At 43.3% G+C, this 17,555-nt stretch overlaps 1 protein-coding gene across 8 annotated transcripts in view; it reads left to right on the forward strand.

Moving 5' to 3' along the window:
- Positions 1–9,229: 9,229 nt before the first annotated feature.
- The window catches only part of pclob (piccolo presynaptic cytomatrix protein b), a 65,133-nt gene continuing 56,807 nt past the window's right edge, over positions 9,230–17,555 (forward strand). For all 8 annotated transcript variants that reach the window (XM_078167940.1, XM_078167941.1, XM_033635556.2 and 5 more), the window contains exons 1-5: positions 9,230–9,375; positions 10,749–11,997; positions 12,734–13,573; positions 15,561–16,322; positions 16,484–17,383. In XM_078167940.1, coding sequence (XP_078024066.1) covers positions 11,011–11,997; positions 12,734–13,573; positions 15,561–16,322; positions 16,484–17,383 — 3,489 coding nt within the window. In that variant the 5' untranslated portion in view covers positions 9,230–9,375; positions 10,749–11,010. The remainder of the gene's footprint in view (positions 9,376–10,748; positions 11,998–12,733; positions 13,574–15,560; positions 16,323–16,483; positions 17,384–17,555) is intronic.

The following is a 17,555-nucleotide window of genomic DNA, read 5'->3' on the forward strand; positions in this document are numbered from 1 at the left end:
TACATAAATCTGTAGCTATAACATGTTGAAAAATATGCCGACCTTTGAAAATTCCACCACACACAGCCCTCATGTCTGGAGTGTCTTTTTTTGTTGTTGTTGCTGTTGTTTTGTTGTTTTGTAGGAGGTGAACTTTTCATTAACAAAAAGTGACAACATCAGCCTTGCAATAGTCTGGCGACCTGTCTTGCCCAGTGACAGTTGGGATAGGTTCCAGCACACCCATGACCCTGTACCAGGACAAGCGGTCACAGAAAATGAATGAATGAATGAATGAATGACTCAAAGTGTGCTTAACCAAACGGTTGAACAGGACAATCGAGGGTTCGATACAGTATTACAAAACATAATACTGCAATACTCAAGTGTATTGATATATTCTTACACCCCTGTGTTAAACAGACTTGAGGCACGAACAATATGAAATATGATGGAAAGCCTAAAGGAACTGATTCATAAATCATACGTACGATGAGACAGAGCTGCATATTTGAATATTTATAAAGTGAACTCCTGTAGAGCTTTAGTATCAACGCTTTTGAATCATTTTGGATTTCTTATCATCGGTACAGTTCCTGCCTGTTAACTGAGCAAGGTTTGCCTCTGACACTGTACACTGGAGGCAGGAGTCTTCAGGTAGTCTAAAACCCCATCTTCTTTTACACCTCGTCAATTATATACAGCCTGCTGTCTAGACCTTATCACAGCACCTCTACAAACATTCTGATGTCCATCTGCTGAACAGCAAACAACACCGTTCACCAAGCTACAATATATCTCAGAGTGCATAACCATCACAGCTTTGCCTTTTCAGCAGTAGGATGAATACTTTTTCTGTTACGTGGCTGAAATTTGTATTTCAAAAGCTTGTCTGCTCTGACATTACAAGGGAAGAGCACAATGCAGATGTATGCACTTTCCATCGGCTTGTTAGATTAGAGATTACTAATGGCTACAAGATATGTCTGATCCAAGAAGGACGTCCAACTCAAAGCATTTGCCAGTTTCAATAAAGCCTTACATTAGCACTGAAGCATCTGCAGCTCTTTCACATCTTCCTTCCTTTTCTATTTAGAGCATCATTGAGACTCCTTCTCCACTCAATTCCTGTCCTCACATCCACCAATGACTTTTTATCCTTATCTTTATGGTATTTATCAATTTAGCGTCCTCATTTCCATTATCAGATGTATTTTTATCCTACCCAGTCTTCCCCCCCTCATTTTCATTCTCTCCCACCCTTCTCTCCTTTGCCAGTCTGAATCTGATCAGCAGTGATTTCCTGCTCACTGATTTGTAGGATTTGGGGGCGTGAACTGTGTTATCCTGAGAATTCTCCCATGACATGGCAGCCGAGGGAGGGGCTGGTGGGAAAAGCGAGATAAGAAAAGGGGAAGTGGCGATAAGGGTGCACCGATGCCTTGCGGACGCTGCTCCTTTAAGAGTATTTTTAGTATGGCAGATAGCAGTGGTCACTCGTCAGGAAAAAGGACTGGGTGGCTTTAGAGACTTGTGCAGTGTTCTGGCATGATGCAGTGGGAGGAAGGGAGAAGGCAGAGCACAGACCATGCTCCCTAGTGACACACAGCAGACTGCCAAGGCGTGGTAACCCAACCTGCGTATCATGAGCATTCTAACACAATCAAGTTATCAGTCAGTCAATTACATTGTTAGAACGTTTATAATGTGTGACAGTCCTGGCTTCAATGCGTCCATGAATAACAAGGTGCTCAAGAGGAAAAGAAACCTACATGAACCAACTCCATTTTCTTGTCCATTTTACTGATATAAATACGTTTATTATTATAAATTATTGGCTCCGTTATTGGCTTCATTGGCTTATAATTATGATACAAACAGCATGCTTGCTCACATGACACAAATTATACATAGTCTTAAATATCATACTTGAAAACCAATTCATGAGCTGTCAACTTTAATTTTCTATTTGTCGTTTTGGTGCATTCCACCAGTCTTTTGGTTCCATCTAGAGCGTAGTATCGTGAGTGCATATTTTCCCCTCCTCGGGGCAGATATGTAAATTTAATGACACTGGCAAAGTGCGTGTGATCAGGTTACTGTATAGATTACATGGTGACCCTGCAAAACACACAGGCACAGAGACCTAGAGACCTAGAGAGGACAACAATACACCTCCATGCAGATTACTGCTCCACACCGCTCCGGCTCTGCTCCAGAGAAAACCATGCCGGGAAAAAACTGCTTTGCCTTCCTCAAGGGTCAACGTCAGAGGTGTGTGGGTTATTTTTTTTTGCAAACTAGTTTCTTGACCAAAATACTTAAAAAAAGAAAAAAAGAAAAAAAAAAGACATTTGTAAGTGACTGTCAGGTTGATGTGGAAGTTGCAGTCTCATCCATGAGAATTACAGCTCAGGGAGTTTGAAACTGCTGGGCAGCATTATGCTCCAGTGTGTCGGCTTAATTAAAATGAGAGAGAGAGATAAGTACTGCTTCTGAGCTCTGTTTGTTTGAGTGTGTTTGTGTATGAGAGAGCTGGATAGAGAAAGAGAGAGGGAGAGAGAGAAAGACGGGTGTGTGGGAACGGGCTCGACCGTGCAGAGAAGAATACAAATGCTTTTTAAATGTGATGTATTTCTAATGGTGTACGCCTGAGTGAGCAGAAAGGCAATGCTGCAGAAAGGAAAACCACAGAGGCACCTGGTCAGCTGTCAGGTGGGACATGCCCTCATGTCTATATTAATGTTCGGAAAATGGAATTCGAGGATAAGTACATTAATAGTAAGCATTAATGGAGTCTGGGTTTTTCCCAGGTGGCTTTTGATGGTATGCGCTGTTGCCTCTTAGTAAGCAGGTCCTGAATTCAAACCCGCGTGGGTTTCCTCCCACGGACCAAAGACTTCCAGGTTAGGTGCAGTACAAACTCAACTACTAAAAGGCCTGTAGGCGTGAATCTATTTGTCTTTAGGGCCCTGTGATGGACCGGTGACCTGTTCAGGATGTAGCCCACCTCTCTCCCGAGGATTCAGACACCTGAACCTTGAGCAGTATAGGTTTCTTCTCATGGAGATCGGCTTTAAGTTTCAGCTGTACAGTATGTGGGCTACTGGAGTGAGTTTGTGCTTCTTTTAAATGTAAACATGAAGCACACAAAGTTTTAGACAAGCCTTAGAGAAATATTCCACTGCTGAAAAGATGATCTTGTTTATAACACTGGGCTGTCTATGCAGACAGGAAAACAGAGGATAAGGACTGTGGCATTTGCTTTTGCTCAAGAGGTAGAAAGCCTACAACTACCAAAATACACTGCATCACAACGGACCAATAAACATTCTTGCTGGTGGGTGTCCAGCCTGTTCTCATCCAGAACTTGATAAATACCGCAGCTTTGTTTGTGATTTATAACAGTTATAGTTATAGTACAGTTATAACAGTTTATAATGCCACCGGACAGCATCAGCTTGAAACACTGCTGGTAACAAGTTATATAAAGAGCTGAAAGGTGCCCATAGGGTTGGCGGGAGGGGTGGTGTATTTGGGTCCAACAAACCCTGGACTTTCACCCAGGAGCCTGTTGTTTGCTTCCCTGTGTGAATATTGAGCCAACCCATTATGTTTTTTTTTCTAAATCTAACCACATGCTTTTGTTGCTCAAGGAAATAAACAAGGTGTTTTACCAACTTTGAAGGTTTATTTAGAAAAAGACTGTATGCATGTAACAAGCAGAAACTGTGCATTTCCTGTGATTAGAGAAGTGTATTTTGAAAAGACCCAGTGCATGTTCCAAGTCTGAATTTACATGGCATCCCAGAATATCAACAACAACACAGGAAGATACCAAGCACATCATATGTAGACATGAAAGTCCACTGACAAAAGACAATATTTGATGAGTTGGGATCAGAACACGTTGGGGTGACATAACACAAGCACGTCCGTTTTGAAGTAGGACACAAAATGGTGGCCAGCTGCTAATAAACAATCTCAAATTATAGTTAAACGGCAAGCTAAAATATGTTTCTGAAAACATTTTTTTGTGAGGACTAGGCCGCACAGTTACAGAATCTTGATTCATATTTGATCACTTTTGTCAGCACTAAAATATGTTTCTGGAAACATTTTAGGCTTGAAATAGGCAATACAGTAACAGAATCTTCATTTGTATTTGATCACCACTGCATAGTTTTACAGTTTGATTTGAATTTTGTCTGCGTTTGAGAGGGAAAGAAGGCAAGCAAGCGGGGCAAACCACTTTCTCAATCCATTTCTCTTCACTTTGGGTGTGCTCATAAATCCAATCTGACAGTCTACACTTAAAAGAGAGCGTGGTTCAACAAAACAGAACGTTCAGTTTCTTCATAAATGAACGACCACTGAGGTACTCACACATTCACTCCGTTCGGTGCTCTGCTGCACAGTGTGTCCAAACAGTCCAAATTAACAAACAGTCCAGTTTGTGCCAGAGTGTTCTCTGCTCACTAGGAGTAAGTATTTCGGACCGTACCCTTTGTGTCCAAGGTTGTGGGCATACAAAAATGTGGAAGTACAATCTGTACCTCAAGTAACAGCCCCAGAGCCAGCGAATATCTGGTAGGTTTTAGCTGGGAGATGAGCAGGGGGATCTGGGCACTGGTAAGAAGGAGGGAAGTTTGCCACAATTCATTTACACATACTATCCACATTGTTATGATAGAAATCTGATTGAAATAGACAAAGTATCACTTTAAGGCCTCTCAACAACGAGGTAAAAGTCTTTTGAAATGCTCTTTATCATAAAAGTTTATATCAAATGTTAGCCTAGCCTTTTCTAGATGTAGATGTTAGATTGTATACCGGCACCGTAGCTTCAGAAATCTTGTCACTTGAAGGTTTGAATGTGGAGACTAAGAAACTAAAAGCTTCTGGTAGATTAATATAGGCTTCGTGTCTCTATGTGAACTGTTAAATCACACCAGAGAGAAGAAAGCAGAGTGGCTGATGCTAATCATCTCTTGAGGTTCCTGTGGGGAATTCTGTCTGTCACCTGAGGGAATCTACCTGGAAAGGAATTGAAAAACCTGATATTAAAAAGGCCTTTGATGGGAATTTTATCTCAGTCTCTTGAAGTGAATTTACTCACACGTGGTAAAGCCAGACAAAAGGAATCTGCAGGTGAAACATGTTTTAATATCCAAGCTTTTTAAATTGTTCCCCATGAGCAGGTTGAATTCTTTTCACCCCTCAATACACACGAGAGCGCACAATTCATGTTGGGGTCCCTCTGTACGACTGAGCGGTGTTGTTAAAGTCTATGATGCTTCAGCTGTGTGAGCGCGGGATTTAAGTCTGTCCTGGCGTTATCAGAGTGTGCGTGGGAGAAAAAAGGATGGTGACAGAGGAGATTGTAGTTATTGCATTTAAACTGACAAGCGGGGGGGACATCAAAAGAAAAGAACATGATGGTGCCGCATCTGGTGATTGCCTGCTGTCTTACAGTCTTACATAATATTGTTGACTGACAAACACGACTCACTTGTGGAGCAGGATGAAAGCAGTTAAACAACACCAAAAACATTAGTGATAAACTCAGATTTTTTTTAGGCAGCTGTTTGTTTACTGTCATGTGCTTTAAAATAACAGGCCAAAGAAACAGCACTTACTCATTCCTCTCAGGATAAATAGTGCTTGTTTGTGTTAGAGAAAACATACAATTACATCTCCCACTGCGTAATAAGAAGTGGCATGTACTGTAAGGACACAAGGCCTGCTTTGACTTTTGTTCTTTTTTGATACACCACAGAAACAGGAAGAGGATCGTCAAATATTATGTCTACCAAAAAACATTTCCAAGTACCAGATTGTGAGGATGAGGTAGATATAAGCAGTCTAACATTACTTAAAGGATTTCCGGATCGCGTATGAGCCCACTGCAAAGCCTATATCCCCAGATGGAGATTGTGCTGATGAATGTTTCCTGTGTGTGTGTGTGTGTGTGTGTGTGTGTGTGTGTGTGTGTCTGCAGTGAAGCCAAATCTGGCACTTTCCAAAGAGAGACCATGGCGATTCATGCCGCTCACACATCACGCATGACGTAACTCTTCCACACGCCCACACACCACTTGCTCTCCATCCTTCCCACACTCACGCTTACCACATACTGAATAGGGCTTCATCTACTGTATGTCGTGTGTGTGGATTTGCATGCGAATGTGGGGGCGGGGTGGGTTGTGGGAGGCCATGTGTCCATTAAGAAATTCTAGATAAAGCCTTTCCTTCGATGATTAGTAATCACAGCTCGTGAATTATCTTTTTTTATAACAGGAGGGTGACATCTATGGAGGTGTTTTTTTTTTTTTTTCATTCTCCTCCTTCTTCTTGCCATAAAATCAAGTTTTCTAAACCTCCAGATTGTATTCTGCAACAGCAAACTTTCACTTTGTCCTGTTTAAAGTTTTTTTGTGACATTTTACAAAGTTGCGTAAACACAGACAAATGCTTTGCAGAGATCGTGGTCAGTTAACGGTTGGACAGAAGTCCCAGCGTGTCTATTCATCTGGCCTTGAGCTTGAAGAAGGAGAGAAGAGAGCCAGCTAGTTTTTTATCACTCTGACAGCGGCACAGGATAAGATTGCCCAGATTGTCTCTTCACATCACATCTGCTTTGTAGAAAAACTCTTGTGGGAGCAATGCCAGGATAAGGAGGCCAGCACAGGAAGAAGAGACAGGTTACATGGACTAAAGAGGTGCTTTGTGTCCGTGGGTGTTCACTTCCTATTACGTACATCTCTATTAGGTATTCTATAAACTAAAATGCAACCAACAGCAACAATTAACTCCGACCCAAGAGGACATGTCTAGACGGTGTATGCAAAGTGAGGGAATTGCTGGAGAAAGGTGTCTGGCCCAAAATGTGTTTATGCTGAGTAAAGTAAATAAATTATGGCATTACCTGTAGACATTTTGCTTTACAATCCTATCAACTGATATCCAAATCTGGGAGCTGTGTGGATTAAATCCAGCATTGTGTGCCAGGCGGAGCAGATCTGGAGGCAAGTCTGTGTGGAGGGAGCAATTAGGTTTGCTAAACTGACAAAGAGAAAGAAATATGAAAAGGGAATTTCAATGATAGTTCTGAGATGTATTGATTTCTACTGAAATGGGTTGTGTTACTGTGTGCGCTCGCACTTAGACAGGGTTGATAGATGGATGACGTTTAAGATATGTAAAATGGAGATGGATGATCTATCATTGTCTGGATGACAATATTTCTTGTTCGATCGTATCAGGTATAGACGAATGTATTCATAAAGACAAAGCGGGCACATGACCAGCTCATTCTGAGAGATGAAATGAACACACACATACGCATATGGATGTGTATTTGGAATAGAGCTGCAACTAATAATAATTTTTTACTGTTGATTGATTTGTCGCTTGTTTCCTTGATTATTAGATTATTTGTTTGGTCTATGAAATGTCAGGAAATGGTGAGAAATGTTCATCACTGTTTCCCAAAGTGCAAAATGACGTCATCAAATGTCCCAATGATAGTCAGTTTACTGTCATAGAGGAATGAAGAATCCATCCACATCTAAAAGCTGGAATCAGAGAATTTTGTCTGTTTTTCTTTCAAAAAAATGACTCAAACTGATAGATAATGGATAATCAAATTAGTTGCTGGTATTTTAATAGTTGATAATGACTCGACAAATCAATTAATCGATTAATCGCTGCAGCTCTAATTTGGAATAGACTATAAAAAGACAGAAGTGCCTACAAACAATCCATGATGAATTTTTTCCTTACTTGCAATGTGTCAATATACGCTCACTGGCCACTTTATTAGGTACACCTTGCTAGTACCAGGTTGGACCCCTTTTGCCTTCAGAGCTGCCTCAATTCTTGGTGGCATACATGTAGATTCAACAAGGTGCTGGAAACACTCCTCAAAGATTTTGGTCCATACTGACATGATAGCATCACGCAGTTGCTGCAGATTTGTCGGCTGCACATCCCAAAGGTGCTCTATTGGATTGAGATCTGGTGACTGTGGAGGCCATTGGAGTACAGTGAACTCATTGTCATGCTCAAGAAACCAGTTTGAGATGATCTGAGCCTTGTGACATGGTGCGTTATCCTGCTGGAAGTAGCCATCAGAAGATGAGTACACTGTGGTCATAAAGGGATGGACACAGTCAGCAACAATACTCAGGTAGGCTGTGGTGTTTAAACCATGCTCAGTTGGTACTAAGGGGCCCAAAGTGTGCCAAGAAAATATCCCCCACACCATTACACCTCCACCACCAGCCTGAACCGTTGATACAAGGCAGGATGGATCCATGCTTTATGTTGTTTACACCAAATTCTGACCCTACCATCTGAATGTTGCAGCAGAAATCGAGACTCATCAGACCAGGCGACGTTTTTTCCCATCTTCTGTTGTCCGGTATTGGTGAGCCAGTGTGAACTGTAACCTCAGTTTCCTGTTCTCAGCTGACAGGAGTGGCACCTGGTGTGGTCTTCTGCTGCTGTAGCCCATCTGCTTCAAGGTTTGACATGTTGTTGGTTCAGAGATGGTCTTCTGCAAACCTTGGTTGTAACGAGAGGTTACAGTTGCCTATCATCTTGAACCAGTCTGGCCATTCTCCTCTGACCTCCGGCATCAACAAGGCATTTTCACCTAGAGAACTGCTGCTCACTGGGTATTTTCTCTTTTTGGGACCATCCTCTGTAAACCCTAGAGATGGTTGTGTGTGAAAATCCCAGTAGATCAGCAGTTTCTGACAGACCAGCCCATCTGGCACCAACAACCATGCCACATTCAGAGTCACTTAAATCACCTTTCTTCTCCATTCTGATGCTCAGTTTGAACTTCAGCAGGTCGTCTTGAACAGGTGTACCTAATAAAGTGGCCAGTGAGTGTATTTCCAGTGTACATTATAGAACAGAAAAAATCACAATAGATTGTGGTGTTTTATAGGCTATCATGTGAAATGGAATTCAAAGTGATATCCCTCTTATGGCTCAGCACACTTGGGGCTAAACTCACATTAGCCCTCTATACTCCTCATGATCACTGCAGTGACATTTCAAATATGTCACTGACGCTGAGAAAATGTGCAACCTATCACGCAGGATGGTAAATCTTAAGGTCTTCGACGCCGATAACACGTGACTCCGGGGGAAATAAATCGCCCTGTCCCCTTTAATTTCAATTTCCGTGCGTGATATATATTGTGATCACCTGTCAGATGCGGCGCCTGCGCACTGCTGCGGGAGGCGGAGTGGATGCTGATCGCTCTCTATCTGCTGCCCTGTGCCCTCCATCCCTCGGCGATCAGACAGTCACGGACGAGAGGGGGATATCCGAGGGAGCTTTGGGGCGAGGACAGGGAGGCAGATCTGCTGTTGTTGAAGGTACGGTTTCCCCATTCGCTTTCACTGGAATGCCGCGCCTCGGCGTTTGACATTGTGACCGTGGAGGGTGAAGGATGCTCGGCTGCAGGATGGGAGGAGATGAGTAAGGGGGGACACGGCGCGGAAAACAGATGGTATTTCGGGAGATGCCACCGATGACATGGCTTTTGACGGGTGTCCAAGCTGATTTATGATGCGTTCAAATCATTCCGGATCGTACAACATTTAGACTTTTGCGATTTCTGAACAGACTCCTGGTCAAGGGCACACAAATAGGTGATAATCTGTTTTTTTTTCTCCGCTCACCAGTGTGCACGGAGCTGTCATCACCTCGTACCCTTTGCGGACTAACGTGTTACAGTGGTAATGCATGCTGCTTTTTCATTATGGTAAAAAAAAAAACCCGCTGTGGATACATCCCACTTAACCGCCTATGGGTGCTGTCAGTGGGCTGAGCGTAGTATCCTTCATCTGTTACGTATAAAAATAACAGCTGATCACAGAGCTGCACAGCCCTTTATGTTGCTTTTTATAAAGGAAAAGTATCAGTATTCACTTCCCATGCGTTATTTGATGGGCCCCTACCCGGATGTGCCTGCAGTTTCTCCAGAGAGCGCGCTAGATTTCCTGTGTTTACTCGTCTCGCTGCTGTAAAACATGTCCTGCATGAGATTTCCCACTCCCCGACACTCGGTGCCATTTGGGTGATGAATGACACGGAAACCCCGAGGATGCGGTTAGCAGAGAAAGTCGAATTCTTTTACTGTGGAAGAAAAATAGTAAGTCCACCTTGAATGGTCATTTGAATTGGGATTTATAGTAGCCGGGTGCATTGAGAGCGATATCCGCCTCCTGTGTTGCACATTGCTCTGTATTGTATTGCCTGCTGAAAGGGATCTGTGAGGTTTGTGTACGCTGTGATCAACAGAGCGGCTCTGACCCTCTCCATGGTCCTGAAAGCAACAGTCGGAGCGGAGTAAATCAAAGTGTGGCTGAATCATTAATGGCTTTCTCCATATAGAGGTGACGATTGCTATGCAAATGATCATCGTTTCATCCGGGGTGGGAGTAAATTTTATTTATCAAGCACCGTGCTGTGACAAAGACGCAGTTTACAGTGTTTTCTAATGTAAATTCCTCCATCCAAACCCCACCATAGTGACTGAGTGATATCATGTTTCCTCTGCATCCATTACACTTTAGCACGGTGTTGCAGCAGCAGGTTTTTACTTTGTGTACCAGACAGCATATTAGCTCAGACACGACTGCGAATGTGCTTCACAAATTCTCATGCTCTCTTTCATTATCCTTCCCTCATGTCTTGTTCCCTGTCATCTCACACTTATCCTTTTGTCTGTTTCTTGTGCATTTAGGAAGTCTGATGTAGATGCTGAGCCAGAGGAGAGCCCAGGGAGCAGCAGCAGCAGCAGCAGCAGCAGCAGTAGCAGCATTGGGGCTGTAGATGCCCTCTCCACAGCTCCGGCCCCAGCCCCTCTCCAGGCCTCTGCGGGAGAGCCAGGACAGAGAGGAGACAGCTCCTGCTCTGACTCCGACAGTCCTGTAGAATCCAGCTCCTGCGAGGAGGACGAGGAGGACGAGGAGGAGGAGGAAGAGGAGGAGGACGAAGACCCCACTATGTTCTCCTCCAAATTCCTTAGCGGGGCCAACCCCCTCAATGCTGTGTCCTCTGCTGTGAATAAGTTTGGGTTATTTGGAGATGAAGGCGAGGGGGATAAGAAAGCACCTTCCCAGCAGGGGGTGAAGCCATCTGGAGAACAGCAGCCAGGAGCAGGCTTTGGCAAGGGCCCCCAACAGCAGCAGGGAGCCCAAAAATCAGGCCAGGGCCCCCCTGTGCAAAAGGGCCAGCCTCCCCCGAAACAAGGATCACCACAGCTGCAAGGTAATGGACAGGCTGGACCCCCAAACAAACCTGGTGGGCAACAAGCTGCTCCAAAGGCAGGGACACAGCCTGGAGGCCAGCTTAAAGGAGAGCCACGGAAAAATCAACCTAAGGGCCCACCACAGCAAGGCTCACCTAAACCTGGAGCTCAACAACCGACTGTGACCAAGAGTGGAGCACAGCCAGGATCTCCAAAGGCAGCGTCACAACAACAGGCTCCACCTAAGACAGGGATGCAACAACAAGGGCCTGCTAAGACTGGTGCACAGCAGCAGCAACAACCTGCAAAGACTGGAGTGCAAGGCTCACAGCAAGGGTCACCTAAAGTAGGACAGCAACAACAGGGGTCACCAAGAATTGGACAACAACAGCAACAACAGGGCTCACCAAAACTTTCACAGCAACAACAGGGCTCATCTAAGGTGGGGCAACAACAGCAAGGCATCAGGACTGCACCCCAGCAGCAGTCGTCTGATAAACCTGCACATCAGAAACAAGGGCCTAAGGGACCTGGTACACCTGACCTGTCACGGGCGGGGTCCTCATCACCGGGACCAACTAAAGCTGGATCTCAGGCAAAAGCAGCAGCTAAGTCCCTTTGCCCAGTGTGTAAAACAACAGAACTTAATATGCACACCAAGGAACCACCGAATCATAAAACCTGTACACAGTGTAGAACCCAAGTGTGCAGCTTGTGTGGCTTCAGTCCTCCAGATTCTGACGTAAGTAGAAATTTGCTTATGTGTCATTTCTCTTATGTATTCTTATGCTATTATAAGTCTATGAAGTATGAATGCTATTACTACAGTTCTCATTGACAACTGAAAATTATTATGCTATTCAGTGCAGTCATAGTAGTGCAGTCTTAAGTGATGAAAGTTCATTATCCATGACGCTTTACTGCATATATAATTTAGATTTGCAATTACGCACTGCATATTATCTAAGATATATGCTAATTATACAATAGCATCATCTCTCTCAGGCTGTCTTGAATTAAGATAAAATAACAATGGTTGTTTTGCATTGGCATGGCTAGATTGGTGTTTAAAGTTACACTATGCAGGACACATTAGCCAAGGTGAAAGTGAAAGTAAAAACCGATCCCAAATTCACTCTCGTTTGGTGTATCGCCTTGCTATATTTGTGTCTTTTGGCACTGTGTCTCTTGATGCCAGCTGGTCTCTACCTTTTTATACAGCCCCGACCTCACCTGCGCACTGTGGGGGTACACACCCCATCACACACTTCTAGAGGGTCATAAGTGATGATTACAATAAATTACTTTTGTATGAGTATATGTTGTATAGACATTGTTTTTTAGGGAAAATCCTGCATAGTTTACCTATAAGTTCATTGTTATAGGTTATAACATTTGTTTGTGATGCCACTTAACTAATTTTGCGCATTGATATGTAATCATTGTGAAAATGTCTGTATCTTTTTATTTTTGAACAGGGGCGTGAGTGGCTTTGTCTCACCTGCCAGATACAAAGAGCCCAAGGAGCCCCTGAACCATTGGGACCTTCCATGAAGAAGCCGACGCCCAACAAAGCTCCTGCTCCTCAAAACCGGACACCATCTCCTGCTGCACCTGTCAAAAAAGAGATGTCAGCACCAGGTTCACCTCAGAAAATGCGGTCTACATCAGCAAAAGTGCCAGCCAAGGGTGAAGCTGCCAAAGGACCAGAAAGTCAAAAACAGGCCAGTCCAGCTCCTGTTCAGAAAATGACACCCGAGACCCAGCGAACATTAGGGTCTCAAAAACCAGACCAGACTAGTCAAAGTGGACGCAAGCAAAGCAGCGCCCAGCAGGAGTCAGGGGGATTATTTGGCTTTGGTGGTGCTAAAACTGAACCTGCGAAGCCCGAAGAGTCGGTGACTGGGAAGATGTTTGGTTTTGGCTCCTCCATTTTCAGTTCTGCATCTACTTTAATGGCTTCAGCTGTTCAGAATGAGCCTAAAACCACACCACCAGTTTCTCCCAAAATGCAGTCTGCAAAGGAGACCAAACCAGCTCCTGTCCAAAAGCCAGCGCAAGACAAGAAACAAGAGCAACCCCAGCAGGCAAAGGCGAATCCACCAGGACAGGTCAAAGTGGACAAAGCACCATCGGAAACTCAAAAGGCAGCAACAGCCTCCCACAACGTTCCTAAAGGAGGTCAATCCACTTGTCCGCTGTGTAAGGTGGCGCTCAATATGGGCTCAAAGGATCCTCCCAACTACAACACCTGCACTGAATGCAAAAGCATTGTCTGCAACCAATGTGGATTTAACCCCATGCCAAATGTCAATGAGGTAAGACACACATTATATTGACTGAATTAAGTAATGAATGAATAAAGAAGAGATCTCAGTGATTAAATACACCACCATACCAATTTATAAATTTGGAAGCAAAGTGCTTCTGTTTCCTGGTATAGTTCCTGTTCCCTGATTCAGTTCAGTTACAGTATGGCCAAAAATATCTCCAAAGTGTTCATTACTTAGATTCAGAACTCCAGCCTGCTCATAATATTTGTGAATTAAGCTTCTTGAAGCTGTTAAGTTCCCTTTTGATGTTTAGAGTGGTTGTTTGGAGTGTTATTCCCCAATGTCATAACTCATTTACATGAACAGACGACATGGCAGCAGTCATTTTAAGGTTACAGAGTTCAAGTCAGTAGTAAAAAAAAACATTTCTCATGAAATAAGAGTCGTATTTGCCTCTCTGTTCAGACCTGTTAATGCTGTGAATGTCCAATCCTCAGACTAAATTGGCAAAGCTGTGAAGCTATTTTAATTTCATATCCTACTAGGGGTGGGGAAAAAAATCGATACAGCAAAGTATTGCGATATTTTTGTGTGGCAATATTGTGACACAGTGCCAAGTATCGATTTTTTTATTATATAAATTCTTAATTTTACAAATTAAACTTTAGGTAGCCTAATTTGATAATAATATCAGTTGCTTTTTTAGTCCACTAGATACATTTTGCTGCAAAATGACTTAAGTGAGATAGACGGACTGAAATATTGTCTTATTAGATAAACCAGATGTTGACAAAGTTTTACTTTGGGGACATTATTTGCAGTTGAAAACAGGTAATAAATCACAATATATCACAATATATTTTATCGCAACACTCAGAATATCGCAACATATTTAAAAACTCAATAATATTGTATGGTGACTAAAGTATCGTGATAATACCGTATTGTGTAGCCTCTGGTGATTCCCACCCCTATATTCTGCACACACAGTGCCTCTAGTCACTAAACAGTGACATGGCTATGTGTCAGACCCTTTGGCAGATGAGGGCCACACTCGCACACAAAAGCAACTTCACACACCTGTTTTTCCCCTATAGTCTTATAGCTCATTGTAAAAAAGGAGTGCTGTGAATCACATGTTCTATTGGGGGTGGGGGGGCTTGGTTAGTTTTTAGAGAATTGATCCATGATTCTTAGAAAACAGTTTATCAGCTGTTGGTGACCATGTTAAATACTGTAGAGCATCAGTTTAAAAGCTGTATGCAGGCTGTATGCCTGTATGCCCCCCCCCCACACACACACACACACCTCGTGGGGATTGCCTTGTAGGGAATACCAAATACAAGGTAAATGGACATGGCATACTGAAGCACAGAGAACTTGACACATGACTCTGTAATTCAATGCACAGTTAGTAGGCTACCTTGCCAAGGACATTCCAAGGCTACTTGATCTCGTGATACTGCTTAAACTAATGGCTAAAATAGTAGTGAACCAAGATCAGGATGGAGAGATGCTTTTGTGCATTTTGTGAGCACTCTGTGAAAGTGGATGTTTTAACATGTGTAGTCTGAACCACTAAAACATTGGCAGGACTGTCACTTGGCTTACTTTTTTATAAGCTGGCATTTTTGTGATGAATGAATTAGTTGATTAAATTAAAGACATTTAATTAAATACAAACATCGGATATGCACTTTTCTTAAATACTGTAGTAAAGAGTGGGTGTTACCAAAAGCATAAACAAGGAGTGTGTCGTGTGTTTCTCACATCATGCAGCTTATCAAGATTACACATGCCTCATTAGTCCCAGTATTTGGAGTTACCCAGTCCTGTTTTCATCTAAATTGCTGTAGTCACCCACAGAATCTGGTTTTTGTATCCCATGATTTTGTGTGTGTTGTTTGTGTGTGTTTCTGTTCAGAATAGGGCACCTGAGCTCCTAGCATTTTTAAGTTTAGTGCTTTCATTGTGATTTGTTATTATTAAAATATGTACCTGCATAATTTGTTTCTTTGTTGTGTTTTTTAAGGGAAAGGAGTGGCTTTGTCTAAACTGTCAGGTGAAACGAGCTGCTGGTGGAATTGAACCTCAAAAGGACACATCTGCGTTTAATGCGCTACAAAAGACTTCTGTGCCAGGTTTGCCTCAGAGGAAAGTATCTTCACCTGCAGCACAACCAGCCAAGGCTGGAGCTGCTAAAGGACCAGACAGTAAACAGGCCAGCCCTGCTCCGGGTCAGAAAACACCTCAGGAGACCCGGAAGACAGGTCCTCAGAAACCACCAGACCAGACAAGCCAAACTGCACAAAAGCAGGGAAATGCCACAACAGCTACAAAGCAAGAGTCAGGAGGGTTCTTTGGTTTTGGGGGTCCTAAAAGTCAGCCTGATGCTGTAAAGCCTGCAGAATCAGCGGCTGGGAAAATGTTTGGTTTTGGTTCCTCCATCTTGAGTTCTGCATCTACTTTGATCACCTCAGCTGAACCCAAAACTACACCACCAGTTTCTCCGAAAATGCCTGCTGCAAAGGACTCCACGCCGCCCACTGCCAAGAAACCAGAACAGGAGAAGAAACCAGAACAACCCCAGCAGGCCAAGGGTCCTCCATCAGAGCCGCCAAAGAAAGCATCAGCTTCCCCAGTAGTTTCCAAAGCAGGCCAGTCTACCTGTCCTCTCTGTAAACTCAAACTCAATGTGGGCTCTAAAGATCCTCCCAACTACAACACCTGTACAGAGTGCAAAAACACTGTCTGCAACCAGTGTGGATTTAACCCCATGCCAAATGTTAAAGAGGTAAGAAAAGAACACAGTAGATTACAGAAACATTACTTTAACAATGATTTTTACATCATGTATTTTTATCAATAACGTAATATATTGTTAGAGTTAAAACACCTTCACGATAAAACAACACCAATCTAAATGTCACTAATGATCTGTTTGCTCTATTATAGGTAAACGAGTGGTTATGTCTTAACTGCCAGATGCAGAGAGCTCTAGGAGCATCTGAGCCTCCGGGAACTCCCATGATGAAACTACAGGCCTCACCAAATAAAGTCCCTGCTCCTGCCAATGCTATAAATAAGGAAACTCCCCCATTAGATAAACCCCAAAAGAAAGACATTCAAACACCTGCTGAATCTAAAGCAAAGGAGACAGCTGCACCAGGATCTCCTCAGAGAAAACCATCAACACCAGCAGCAGGGCAGCCAGCAAAGGCTGAAGTCGTGAAAGGACCAGAAAGTCAGAAACAGGTCAGCCCAGCTCCTGGTCAGAAAACTCCACAGGAGAGTCGAAAGACAGGTCCTCAGAAACCATCAGACCAGACAAGTCAAACTGGACGTAAGCAGAGTAATACTACCTCAACTACACAAGAGGAATCTGGGGGGTTCTTTGGATTTGGTGGTACTAAACCTCAGCCTGATGCTGCAAAGCCTGCTGAATCCCTGGGTGGAAAAATGTTTGGCTTTGGTTCCTCCATCTTCAGTTCTGCATCCAATTTAATAAACACAGCTGTGCAAGATGAGTCCAAAACGACACCACCAGTTTCTCCCAAGATGGCAGCCGCAAAGGCACCTAAATCTCCAGTTTCTCAGAAACAAGAGCAAGAGAAGAAACTAGAGCCCAAGACCTCTCCATCACATCAAGCCAAAGTAGGACAAGCTCCACCAGAGCCTCCAAAGGATGCAGCTCCTTCCCCAGCTGTTCACAAGGCAGGCAAATCTATCTGTCCACTCTGTAAGGTGGATCTCAACATTGGCTCCAAGGAACCTCCCAACTACAACAGCTGCACTGAATGCAAGAACACTGTCTGTAACCAATGTGGATTTAATCCAATGCCAAACGTATCAGAGGTAATAAGAGCAAAGATGATCAAATTACAATTTGATGCAAACTTATAAAGGGTAAAACTAACATATGACAGCCAATAATTGAACAGGAATACACCATTAACTCTATAAATTACATATTTTGAAATGTAATGTGATTGTATGGAGGTGTTGTTAATGTTTCATATTTTAATTT

Source organism: Epinephelus lanceolatus, chromosome 5 (assembly GCF_041903045.1).
Source record: "Epinephelus lanceolatus isolate andai-2023 chromosome 5, ASM4190304v1, whole genome shotgun sequence".
Lineage (NCBI taxonomy): Eukaryota > Metazoa > Chordata > Actinopteri > Perciformes > Serranidae > Epinephelus > Epinephelus lanceolatus.